Consider the following 13789-nt stretch of genomic DNA (forward strand, 5'->3'; position numbering starts at 1 on the left):
GAGGTAAAAGTAATATTTAAATAAAAGTAGAAATTCTAAGACCAAATGGTGAATTTCTAAAATTAATAATAAGAAATGATTCACATCAAAAACTTATATCCCACAAGAACCCATTAGGGATTAAATCCAGCCTATTTCTTTACAAATATTCCACAACAAAAGAAACGTCATTTTGAACAAGGAAAATTCTATGGTATAGGGGATGAGTATGCTAAATTATATAAAAATTAGAATTTAAATACAAATAAATAGCTCCAAGGTTTAAAAAGAAGAAGAAGGGATTGGGATTGGGGTTGGGGAAGGAGTGGTATGAGTACAAAAAATCAAATCCATGCACATTAATAGTGAGCTCCCAATCTTTTCCCAGAAACTACTTTTCATTACACCATTTCAGTAAAGAGTTTTGACATCAGGTGAGAAATTTACAAGCTGTTACAGCAATTTTACAAAATTTTCCATAGATGTAGCTGTTTATGATCTTCCTTGGCTTCCTCTCAAAATAATGATAATTATATATTAATGAAAATAATCATTTAAATTAAAATATCCAAAAATTTTGGACTGGGTACTAACCAGCACCTAGCTTTGTGGAGTGGATCCTTCATGTGACACCCATAGGAGAATGATTGCCCTGGTCAAGTGTTGGAGCTAATCTTCACCATACCCTCCATCATCATCTCCATCTCCATCTCCATCCCCATACTCATTTTCATCTGCTGCTTGTCCTTGCTCAGCATCGCCCAGATTGCTATAGATGGGTGCATTATTATCCACAGCCATACCACCCTCTGCATCCTCTGGCATTGATTGGTCCTTTGCCACCATAGACTTCAAGTTCTCATCACTGAAAAATGCTGTATAGGGCTTGGAGACCTGCAATAACAACTAGTTAATGAAGGTTTAAGGAATTTATCTTGCAGCAAGTCTTTTAACTTCAGGACAAAAATGGAAAATTTGATAAATAATTCTGAAAAGTCATGGACTTGTGGGGTAAGAAAATCCATGTTCTGGTTGAAAGGAAAAAAGAAAGCATGTGTTTTTCATTTGGATCATTCAGAAGAATTTGGCTACTTCTATTTTTGAAAATTCCTCTTCCTGCCTGACAAGAGAGTAGCCTCCCTTATTTCATCTAGTGATTTATGACCACCCTTCACCAACGATTTCCAGATTCATGGAGAAAGCCATAAGCAGAGGCATGTGTCTCTCAGAAGCCTAGAGACTATTCCAAAATAACTTCAAAATCTGAGGTCGGAATAGATAATAAATCAAAATATATGTGGAAAATATGACAAGGAAACTAAGACTAGCCACTTAAAAGATTGGGAGAATTTGTTAGTGCAGTGAAGGGAATGAAACTCTCAAATTAATAGGTAAAAGAGAGTACACCTTCAAAAGACAATTTCGCTTCTCCGCACTTTCCAATAGGTTATTCCAATGCTCATCTTTTTTCAATGTTGATGCAGACCCCACAACCTACAGAACAAGCAAAGTTTAGCTTTTGTGTAAGGGAGTACAGTTCGTAAATTTATTAAGACACTCTGCAGAAAAGAAGAAAAAATAAATAAATAAACCCTTCAAATGACATCATACCAGGACAGAAGCCCTTGCTCTTGTAATCCCGACATTCATTCGGCGAAAATCAGCCACAAACCCAATGCCTTTATCTTTGCTGGCCCTAACACATGAAAAGATTGCAACATCTTTCTCACGTCCCTACAAGGAAAGATGAAGTTTTATCTTTTACCTTATAAGATCTAATACATGTTATAGCAAAATGGAAAAACATTAAATGAACAAATGACGCCCTTTGATGGTGTTCTAAAAGATTTGCTCAGCTCAAATCTGATGAGTTCATTTAGATTATCATTCTAGATAGAGAAGTGAAAGAACATTCAACTACAAGCTAAATTGGGTTAGGCAGTTGATATCAGTCTCCCACAGAAAGACGATATATCACAATTTGATTGTCCCAATCTGCCAAAACCATTCACGTTATGCATTCTTTCACATCACTGCACCACATTTCTCCAGGATGATATTGATTAGCATGTGAGAAATTCAACTGGGAATCAATTCAAGCAATATCAGCAATATCACAACTAGCTTTTCCATGTACCAAAAGCTAAATTCGAAGACATGATAGATGAGAAATTAGATGCATGAACTGGATTTTAACAAGAGAAACATGGAGGCCATTTTTACCTGGAAACCATCAACAGTATTAATGTCCACTACTTTATCTGACTCCACCCCAAATGTGTCCTGAAAACGCTCGCGGAAGAGCTTGACTTGGTGTCTATACGGGGATATAATTGCAAGTCTAGAACTTGACTTCAGCTCTGGATATCTAGTCACCAATTTATGATACATGAGGAGGACAAACTCAACCTCATCAACATTTACCCAAGAGCCACTACCTGAGGGCTGGGACTCTTTCCCCTCGTGTATATCAAAAAAGCAAAATGGCCCAAAGCAGCGATAGTCATGCCATAACCTCACTGTCTGATCTTTAACATCTGGCCCATCTTCAAGTGCCTCATCATAGAATTCCTTTGAAGGAAAGCTTCTTATCTGTTTAAATTAGAAAATTTGGAATATTAATTACACAAATGTACTAATAATAAACAACAACATAAGCTGAACTTTGATGCATTGGCTATGGCACGGCCCTGACTATAGGCCCAGATTCAAGTATAATCAAAGGGGTTGGAACTGTAAATGAATGAATGCTGAAACTAAATGCATGGAAAGGACAAAGAAGAAGAAAAGGTATTCCCTATAAGTTCGATGCTTAAATATATAACTGGTTGTTCACATCCTTGGTTATCATCAATATTCTGAATATTAGTAGTGGTCATTGCTAATATTCTGATAATTTATCAGCATCATCAGACACAAAATTCCATCTTTTGCAAACTTGGCTACAAGTTCAGGCCTAACCTCTGGATGCATGCGGTATTGTGTTTTCAGCATTTGTACTGGATAGCCGGCCCTCTGGAATCTCTTGAACAAGCTCATGCCATAACTACAGTACAAGATGTCAAAATATTGTGTGAATGACCGAATACCTTGGCCTTGAGTTTGTATATTATATATAGACTTTACAAGGATGCTTTACATGGAAAGCAAATAAAAAACAAATAAATTACAGCATGATTCTAGCTCTATACATGTAAACTATAATCTATCAAATAATATATGCTAACTGTACAGAATAATCAATGGAGAAATAAGGAAATATTGTGGGCTAAAATAAGGAAAGAAGGGTGGACTAAATTAAGGAAGGTGTGGACAGCAAGTGTGGGCTAAAATATGGAAGGTGTGGAGGGCTAAATAAGGAAGGTGTGGAGGGCTAAAATAAGGAAGGTATGGACAGCAAGTGTGGGCTAAAATATGGAAGGTGTGGAGGGCTAAAATAAGGAAGGTGTGAAGGGCTAAAATAAGGAAGGTGTGGACAGCAAAGCTGTCCTTTGACAGCCCCCTCAAATTGATGCAGGTTGATCAACAAGCATCAATTTGCTACTTAGCAAGCAATGTCGATGACGAGGGAGAGCCTTGGTGAAGATATCAGCTATTTGTAAGTCGGTGGAAATATGTGGAAGAGTGATAACACGAGCTTCAAAGGCTTCACGGATAGAGTGACAGTCCACTTCAATATGCTTTGTGCGCTCATGATAGACAGGATTGGCCGTGATCTGAATAGCGCTTGTATTATCGACATGTAGAGGTGTAGGATCGGTCTCAGAAAAATCTAACTCCGCAAGCAAACCTCGAAGCCAAATGATTTCAGAACAAGCAAGAGACATCGCCCGGTACTCAGATTCTGTAGATGACTTAGAGACTCTGTCTTGCTTCTTACTTTTCCAAGATATCAATGCATCACCTAAGAACACACACCAACCAGTGATGGAGCGACGGGTATCCGCACAACCAGCCCAATCAGCATCACTATAAGCAGCAAGGCGAGTAGAATTGCCTGCAGGGAAGAACAAGCCACGAGTAGAAGTGCCTTGAACATAGCGTATGATCCTACGAACGGCAGCCAAATGAAGATGACGAGGAGTCTGAAGGAACTGGCTGACTTGCTGTACAGCAAAAGAAATGTCCGGTCTAGTAATGGTGAGATAAACAAGGCTACCACCAACTTCCTGTATAAACTGGGATCAGCAAGTAAGTCGCCCTCCTCTTTGCGAAGCTTGACATTTAATTCCATGGGAGTATCAACAGAAGTAGCCCCTTGTAGACCAGCTGTAGCCACTAAGTCACTCGCATACTTATGTTGATTGAGGGAAATACCAGAGGGACTATGATGCACCTCAAGACCAAGAAAATATGTGAGAGACCCAAGATCTTTCATATGAAAGGACTCGGAGAGATGAGTTTTGAGCTGACCAAGTAAAGCAGAATCGGAACCAGTGATCACAATATCATCAACATAAACCAAAAGAACAACAATACCCATGTCTGATTTCCGAAGAAACAAGGAAGTGTCATACTTGCTCTGCCTGAATGAAATTGTAATAAAGTGGTGCGGAATTTATCAAACCAGGCTCTCGGAGCCTGTTTGAGACCATAAAGAGAGCGACGAAGCTTACACACATGTGAAGTCGGAGAGGGAAACAATCCCGGGGGTGGCTTCATATAAATACACTCTTTAAGATCCCCATGAAGAAAAGCATTTTTTACATCCATCTGATGTAGTGGCCAATCACTGGAAGCAGCAAGAGCTAGAATCGTACGAACAGTAGTCATTTTAGCCACAGGAGCAAAGGTCTCTTCATAATTGACACCATATTCCTGATTATTCCCAAGTGCAACAAGCCGAGCTTTGTAACGATCCAAACTTCCATCAGATCGGACCTTGACTGAGTAAACCCATTTGCAACCCAGAGGAACAATAGTGGGAGGACAGGGCTCAATGTCCCAAGTGTGATTGGCCTCTAGAGCGGCAATTTCTTCCTGCATAGCTTGTCGCCAACAATCATGCTTAGCAGCATGTGAGTAGCATGTGGGAATATCAAATTTGGACAATGCAGCAGTAAGGGCTGAAATAGAATTGCCAGAACTGGAAGAGGGAAATCCATACCTATTCGGAGGTACAGACACTCGAGAAGAGCGACGTACTGAAGGTGCTGCAACTGACTGCATCTGGAGCGTGGTAGGATCAGATATCGGGTGAGCCACTGAAAGAGACTGTGGGCGGGAGCGTCTCGTATACACAATACCTGGTTGAAAGCGAGAACTGACTGGATGAAGATCTGAGAACTGTTGCTCAAAGGAGGGAAGGACCACAGTAGAAGAGGATGACACAGTAGAAGAGGATATAGGAAAGAAATGTTGATTTTCAAAGAAAATAACATTCCTAGAAATACGTGTACGATGTAATGTAGGATCATAGCAAACAAATCCCTTTTGACACATATTATATCCCAAGAAAGCACATCGAACAGATTGAGCAGATAATTTATGTCGCTCATGAGGAGGTAAATGAACAAAACATACACAACCAAAATACGAAGGTGATCATAACTAGGTTGCTTAGCAAATAAGCGGAAATAGGGAGACTCCATATGTAGGACTTGAGAAGGTAAACGATTAATCAAGTGAGTAGCAGTTTTAGAGCCTCTACCCAAAACATGGATGGAACAGAAGATTCTAACAAGAGAGTACGTACCACATCTAAAAGATGACGATTTTGCGTTCGGCAACTCCATTTTGTTGAGGAGTAGAGGGACATGAACGTTGATGAATAATACCCTTAGAAGCCAAGAATGCTTGAAACTCAATAGACAAATACTCACACGGAATCTGTGCGTAATGTCTTAATAGAAGTAGAAAATTGATTGTCAACATACGCTAAAAACTCAGTGAAAGTACGAAAGACCTCAGATTTAGAGCGAAGAAAGTAGAACCCAAGTAAATCTGCTATGATCATCAATGAAAGTCACATAATATTTAAATTTCTCATGTGAACTAACCGGGGAAGGTCCCAAACATCACTATGGATAAGATCAAAGCAATGAGATGCTCTACTTGCATGCAAGGGAAGGGAAGAGTTTTACTTTTACCAAGTTTGCAAGAATCACACTCAAGAGATAAAGAATAACGATCCTTATTACAGGTAAATCAGAGTTCAATACATGAGATAAGATTTGAGTATTGGGATGGCCTAAACGACGATGCCACACCATACTAAGATCTGAAACATTATTACAAGCAAAGACTTAATAGAAGAAAGTGGAGAAAAATCTGGAACAGGTAAAAATAGTGGAAACAAGCGCCCACTTTAGGTCCCTTTGCGATCGGCTTCCCCGTTACCTGGTCCTGCACAACACAACCATTACCAGAAAAATTAACAGCACAATTGTTATCAACTAATTGGCCAACAGAAATAAGATTCGTGGAAAGCTGAGGAGCAAGAAACACGTCAGTGAACTTAGAGGAGGCATCGCCGATAGCAGCTATGGGCAAAGAGCTGCCATTGGCAGTCTGAATGGAAGATTGACCAGCGTAGGGCCGAACATGACACAAAGCGGTGGGATTATTAGTCATGTGATTAGAGGCCCCCGAGTCCACGTACCAGAGTTTAGTAGAATTGTTACCTTGAAACCCATTGCTGATAATGCTGAAATTAATATCTGTTGCAAACCATTTCTGGGGTGCAGTAATCTGGTGCAGGAGGTGCAGGAATAGAGCACGCAGCTGAAGGAGAGTCGTCTGTTGCAGAAGTTGCTACAGGAGGGATAATAACCGAAGTCTGAAATGCGTGGGCCTGACGATTCTGGGGGCGAATACGACATTCTTTGATAATGTGACCCTTCTTCTTGCAATAAGAACAAAACTTCTTAGGGCAAGTGGCAGCAATATGCCCATATTCCTTGCAGCAAAAACACTGCAAGTTTTTAGAATGCATAGGTGGTCCGCGGCCTTGGGCAGCATAAGCTACAGTTGTTGTCCCGGAACTGCCATGAGATTGCTCCAAAATAGCTTGAGTACTAAGGCGTTGCTCTTCGCGAAGTAACTCACCAAAACAAATATCAAGAGAGGGAACAGGAGATCTATTCAGTAAAGAGGAGCGGACAGATTCATATTCCGGACGTAGTTTCATAAGAAACTGATCACGCCGGGTAGTCGCGTGAATAGTCTGAATAGTTGAAAGAGCAGCAATAGGAAATCCGCTGTAACCAAATCAGCATATTCATGCCAAAGAGTCAGAAATGCTGAGTAGTAGTCCTGGATGGAAAGACTACCATGTTGAAACGTGGCAATCGCATGTTCTAATTGAAAGCGACGAGCATCGTTATCCTGATGATAAACTTCTTCAAATAAGCCCACATAGATTGAGCAGAGCGATGGGGCCGCAAGTGGGTGACAATATGAGGCTCCACTGAACCAAGAAGCCAAGACATGATGCGTGCATCAAGCACAGCCCATGAAGGAAAAGACCCAACATCCTGAGATTTGTCAAAAGTTGATGGTTTTTCAACATCCGTGCCATCATATGACCCCAAAGGTCTTTTCCCTTGAGAAAAAGTTCAAATTGAAATGCCCAGGTAGAATAATTTATGCCTGTAAACTTAACACACAGAGGTGCGGAATCCATAGAAAATAAATAGACTTGACCGAAAAAAAATAGAACCCGAGACAAAAGGATGGACCAAAAAAATCCTAGAAGAAAACTGAACAACCACAGAAATACTGAGAAAAATGGTTGTGGTTGGGTGCAGCACGGATCAACACAGACTTGACCGAAAGATACGAGAGGCACCTCCGAAACCGAAAAGACAGAAAAGAATTTGAGGGAAGAAAAATTAGCAACCTTGCTCTGATACCATGTCAAAATATTGTGTGAATGACCGAATACCTTGGCCTTGAGTTTTGTATATTATATATAGACTTTACAAGGATGCTTTACATGGAAAGCAAATAAAAAACAAATAAATTACAGCATGATTCTAGCTCTATACATGTAAACTATAATCTATCAAATAATATATGCTAACTGTACAGAATAATCAATGGAGAAATAAGGAAATATTGTGGGCTAAAATAAGGAAAGAAGGGTGGACTAAATTAAGGAAGGTGTGGACAGCAAGTGTGGGCTAAAATATGGAAGGTGTGGAGGGCTAAAATAAGGAAGGTGTGGAGGGCTAAAATAAGGAAGGTATGGACAGCAAGTGTGGGCTAAAATATGGAAGGTGTGGAGGGCTAAAATAAGGAAGGTGTGAAGGGCTAAAATAAGGAAGGTGTGGACAGCAAAGCTGTCCTTTGACACAAGAATCCAACAACATTAAATTGCAATGAAAATATGAATATGCTACAGAACAATGAAAAGGTGTCACTAGCACAAAAATCGAGTGCTTTACCCAAATTTCTCAGCAATAGGAGAAATTACAGTGGCTGGCAATTGAACTGGATCGCCAACCTGGGTATAGGGAGAAAAAACAATGACACTACTTCAGGAAGGACTTAAACATTTCTAGTAAAATTAGGAAAAGCAGTTATTGATCATATTAAAAAGAATTAACAGATTAAAGAACAACGACAAATGTGTGTGCATGTATTTAACCAAATCAATCTAGCAAGAGTTTCAAACACAATTATACACTTGTACAAACATAAATCACACTTTACACAATTTAGGAGATCTTCCAAACATGCATAACAAATTGTGCTAATAAGGTCCCTGAAAGGAAAAAAAAAAAATCTTTCTACCACATCAAAGAAGATATTTTCCTTTTCTTGTCAATTTGCTTGCTCTCCTTTAATCAAACAAATTGTTGCTCTATTTTCCTCCCTAAGACATGCCTATATACATAAGATTCAAGTTACAACTCAAACTAAATTTAAATTCCCTTTAATCACATTCTTTCTAGATCTCTATATCTGTGTCATAGAAATCTTATGCCTTTGTTACTCAGAAAGGAAATAATACAAATCGTAGAACGGATTCAAATCTGTAAAATCAATAGACAGAATCTACCAACCTATTAAAAACATCTTAATAGACCAAAAGAATACCATCCTATGTCCAAAGTTCTCAAACTAGGCAATCTAATTCAAAAACCCCAGCATCAAAATGCATGCCTCTGTTCTATCTTAAAACCACTTAGACGATTATTTTTTGCAAGCAACTTATACTTAGAATACAACTAAAACCAAATTTAAATTCCTTCAATCACACTATTTCTAGATCTTTATATCTGCATGTCATAAAAATCTTACTCTGTTGTTACTCTAACAAATCATAGAGCAGATTCAAATCTGTAAAATCAGGGGATAGTCTATCTGCCAACCTATTCCAAACAACTTAACCATAACTCAAATTTCATCACCAAAAGAATACTAAATCAGGATCTAAGCTCAAAAGTGCTCAAACTATGCAATCAAATCCAAAAACCCCAAAATCAAAATGCATGTCTCTGATATATCTCAAAACCAATTGGACAGTAATTCAGAATTCAGTCATCAAAAGAACATCAAGTATAATTTAATTTCAATAGTTATGGAAAAAGCTACAAAAATGTTTCCCAAAACATAATGTAAAATCAAGGAGGTTAAGGGCTTTTAGGAACATTTTCGAAAAAATTTCTCAAATAACAATTTCAAAAATAATTTCTAAAAACAGTTCTCAGATACAATATAAAAGTTTCCAAAGTATTCTCCATATTTTCAATTATTGCTCAAAACATTATACAAAAAAAAAAAAAAAAAAAAAAACTGAAAACACCTAAAATTTATTCCAGAAAATAACCTGTTTCAAAACAAATTCTCAAAAAACCGTTTTTTATTAAAAGTTTGTCAAACGTGTTTCTGAGTTAGAAAACTGTTTTCAAAGTCAGAAAATTGTTTTCAAGAATAGTTTCCAAATAGGTCATATGCCTCTAACACCATGTGAATATGAGAAAGTCCAGCTCTTCATTCCTCAATTATAAAAAAATATCATCATTTAATAATGCCTTTATTCAAGCTTAGAAGTCTATTAAAAGATCTCCTGAAGATAATAAAGTTATTTGGCTCATCTTATCTTAATTTTTAAAACACATAAGTCAGTATAGCACCTAGGTGTTTTTGAATTATGCAACTATAAGCCATCCAAATTTTTAGTTGAAATAAAGCCTTTATCCTTGCAATTTTAACTCCAATTTACTCCATCTGTCCACTCAAACATAAAAATGCAACTATATAATTTAACACCAAAATTAATATTTTACTCCTCCATACAAGTCTTCTCTCATTAAAAGATAATAAAGATATACAAGCTCCAAGCCATGAAATTACAATGTCTACCAATATCAAAGAAAATTTTATTTGATGATAATATTTTTATTTTTTTTTAAAAGATCTTAACCTAATCCTTTACAAAAGGCATGGGTTGGAATTTTTCTCAAAGTTATTGTTTTTATCTTTTATCTTAATGTCCTTATCTCACTTAACATAGGATTGTGCAGAAACAAATTGCCTACAAAAAAAGACTGTTATCCAAACAAAATCACAAAACGATTTTCATTATCTGCTCTCAAGGTTCAAGTTGTTCTGAACTACCATTATGGCAACTTATTTCTTTTGTGATAAAAAACACATTAATTCCAATCAAAATACCCATGTCGGCGTGATACAACACAAGTGTAAGTGTGAGATCTATGTTGAATACACTTATATTGCTTTATATCCTTCTTTAATTTTTTAAATTATACTTAAATTGCATCAAATACATCTACTTCGCTCCTTTTCTTTTCCTTAATTTTTTTAATTATATCATATAATATTATAAGATAAATATAATTAAAAATAAATTTTGAATTAATTTTTAACTCCTATAAAGTGTTTTATCTCTTTCCTAATTTTTTAAAATTATAATAGGTGAAATTCAAAAATAGATATAATAATTAATATCATGTAAAATTTAAAGACAAATACAATGAGTAATAATGTAAAAAAAATCTAAAGATAAATATAAAAAAATCTTAAATATCTAGTGATAAAGTATAATATTTAATATATATAAAAAAAAGACAAAATTTTAATATGATAAGAAATTAAATATGATCAAAGATTGTTATAAAAAAATCACTATAGATTTTTGAAGTTTTAAACTAATCAAAATTACTAATAATGTGATATAATATTTTCTTTCAGATTTTTCTCCACATCCTATTAAAATAAAAGACCTATAGCAAGTAGGTTCTTCATGTCCCATTAGTGGTAACATCTATTGAATATAATGTATTTATAGTGTATAATCTTTCTTTCCTTTCTTAATATAGGTCACATATATGGTAGTTAGTTAAACCTAGCTTTGTATATATATTTCTCTATTGTAAGAAGTTAACAAGATGAATAAGAATTAAGGTTCTCTCTCTCTCTTTCAACATGGTATCAGAGCCAAGGGAGAAAACTTCATTCTTTCTGGTTTACCCGTGTAATTAATTCTGGGAATCCGTCCAGTGACCGTGTTTCATTCCGGTCACCTTTTCCATCTCCCAAAGCTTTCCGGTCAGTCATATCGTGGTGTCAAAAAACCCTCATCACTGTCAACATTTTTCTAGCGACTTTTTTTCCGGCGATATTTTCCAACACCGACCACATCATCATGAGCGCAAAGAGGAGATATGCAACTTTTCTCAAAGCACCGGAGCCAAAAACCCACCCACGCACCATTTTTCTCCGGCGGCCTAAATCTCACGCCCCAGCGCGTGAGGGCGCATGGCCCACTTTCCAGTGCCGAGCTTCTTCCAACAGGCTCGTCCGGCATCGTCTTGCACTTCTAAGCCTCCATCAGTCCTCTTTGAACCCTGCTTCTCCATTTTTTTGGCATTTCAAGCCTCCGTGGGTCTTCTTTCAGCCTCCTCCGGCCTCCGACGGCAGCTCCCTTCCTTGGCCGAGACCTGTGTGTGCCTTGGGAAGGCCTCTTCTTCATCTCCAGTCACTTTTCTCCTTTGTTTGGGTCCCGACATACCAGGTTCTTCTTCCACAGCTGTGATCCGACCTTCCTTTAGGGCTCTCTTCGATCCAAACGTGATTCAATCTCAGGTGAAGTGGATATGGCGACTAAAAATCCTATTTTTACATCCGTCATCTCTGGATCTCCTATCACATCGGAAAAATTGATTGGTAGTGAGAATTCTCTCCTGGTCAGCGTCCGTGGAACTCTGGTTTATGGGACAAGGTTATGAGGATCATCTTGTTACACCTGAGGATGCTATACCTGATGTTGACAAAGTGCAATGGAAGAAAATCGATGCATAATTATGCAGCGTATTATGGCAATCTGTTGATCCCAAAATTTTACATCATCTTCGTGCCTACAAAACTTGCTTTAAATTTTGGACTCAGGCTAAAGGATTATACACGAATGATATTCAACGATTTTATAAGGTGGTCTTTGATATTGTTCATGTGAGACAATAGGACATGGATCTGTCTACTTATATTGGCCAAATTGCATCTCTTAAGAAGGAGTTCTTAACTTTGATGCCCTTCACTAATGGTGTTGAAGCTCAACAAATACAGACTGACAAGTTCTTTATGGTGTTAACCCTCATTGGCCTCCGTTCAGATCTTGAGTCTGTCCGAGATCAGATTCTTGCTAGTCCATCAGTACCATCATTGGATGATGTGTTCGCTCGTCTCTTACACCTTTCCTCTACTCAGACCTTGTCGACTGATGGTCCTTTAGATTCATCTGTGTTAGCCTCTCAGACTAACTCTCAAGGAGGACGTAGTGGCAATCGGGGTCGAGGACAATGTACTCAGTGCACCTATTGTAATAAGCTTGGTCACACTCGAGATCGTTGCTATCAGTTACATGGATGGCCTCCTCGCACTGCCCACATTGCTCAATCATTTGATCCTCTGCTATCTCGACCTGACTCTGCTGCAAGCTCCACATCTCAGAGTATCACCCTTACTGGTAGTGATTATGATGTCTATCTCCAATATTAGGCAGCCACATCAGCTTCTGTTCCTTCTGTTGCCCAGACCAGTAATGTCTCTGTCTGCTTTACTCAGTCTCCTTCTCTTGGCCCGTGGATTTTAGATTCTGGAGCATCTGATCATATCTCTGGTAATAAACACTTTTTCTCCTCTATTACTACTACCTCTGCCTTACCTACTGTTACTTTAGCTAATGGTTCCCAAACTATGGCTAAAGGTATTGGTTTGGCTCATCCTCTCCTTTCCCTACCTCTCCATTCTGTCCTTTATGCTCCTGAGTGTCCTTTAAATATTATTTCCATCAGCAAAATAACTCGCACTCTTAACTGTTCTATCACTTTTTCTAATAAATTTGTGATCTTGCAGGACCGGAGTACGGGGAAGACAATTGGCATAGAGCGTGAGTCTCAAGGCCTCTATCACCTCACATCACCTTCATCTCCTATAGCTTGCATTTCCACCGATGCTCCTCTTCTCATTCACAATCGTTTGGGTCATCCTAGTCTCTCCAAGTTCCAGAAGATGGTCCCTCGTTTTTCCACTTTGCCGTCGTTTGCGTGTGAGTCATGTCAGCTTGAGAAACATACTCATGTCTCGTTCCCAAAGCGTTTGAATAATTGGGCAAAGTCTCCTTTTGAACTTGTCCACACTGATGTTTGGGGTCCGTGTCGGACCGCGTCTACTTTAGGATTTCAGTATCTTGTCACTTTCATTGATGACTATTCAAGATGTACTTGGTTATTTTTAATGAAAAATCGAGCTGAATTATTCTCTATTTTCCAGAAATTTTATGCTGAAATCCAAACACAATTCAATGTTTCTATTCGAGTGCTACGCAGTGACAATGCTCGGG

At 38.0% G+C, this 13789-nt stretch overlaps 1 protein-coding gene across 1 annotated transcript in view; it reads right to left on the reverse strand.

Annotated features, from left to right (window-relative positions):
- Positions 1-347: 347 nt before the first annotated feature.
- The window catches only part of LOC117908551 (probable helicase MAGATAMA 3), a 50214-nt gene continuing 36772 nt past the window's right edge, over positions 348-13789 (reverse strand). The window contains exons 15-20 of the mRNA XM_034822192.1: positions 8367-8425; positions 2941-3025; positions 2203-2571; positions 1591-1713; positions 1387-1473; positions 348-873 (exon numbers count right to left, since the gene is read on the reverse strand). Of these exons, the coding sequence (XP_034678083.1) occupies positions 649-873; positions 1387-1473; positions 1591-1713; positions 2203-2571; positions 2941-3025; positions 8367-8425 (948 nt within the window). The 3' untranslated portion in view covers positions 348-648. The remainder of the gene's footprint in view (positions 874-1386; positions 1474-1590; positions 1714-2202; positions 2572-2940; positions 3026-8366; positions 8426-13789) is intronic.

The sequence above is a fragment of the Vitis riparia genome, chromosome 19 (genome assembly GCF_004353265.1).
Source record: "Vitis riparia cultivar Riparia Gloire de Montpellier isolate 1030 chromosome 19, EGFV_Vit.rip_1.0, whole genome shotgun sequence".
In the NCBI taxonomy this organism is placed as follows: domain Eukaryota; kingdom Viridiplantae; phylum Streptophyta; class Magnoliopsida; order Vitales; family Vitaceae; genus Vitis; species Vitis riparia.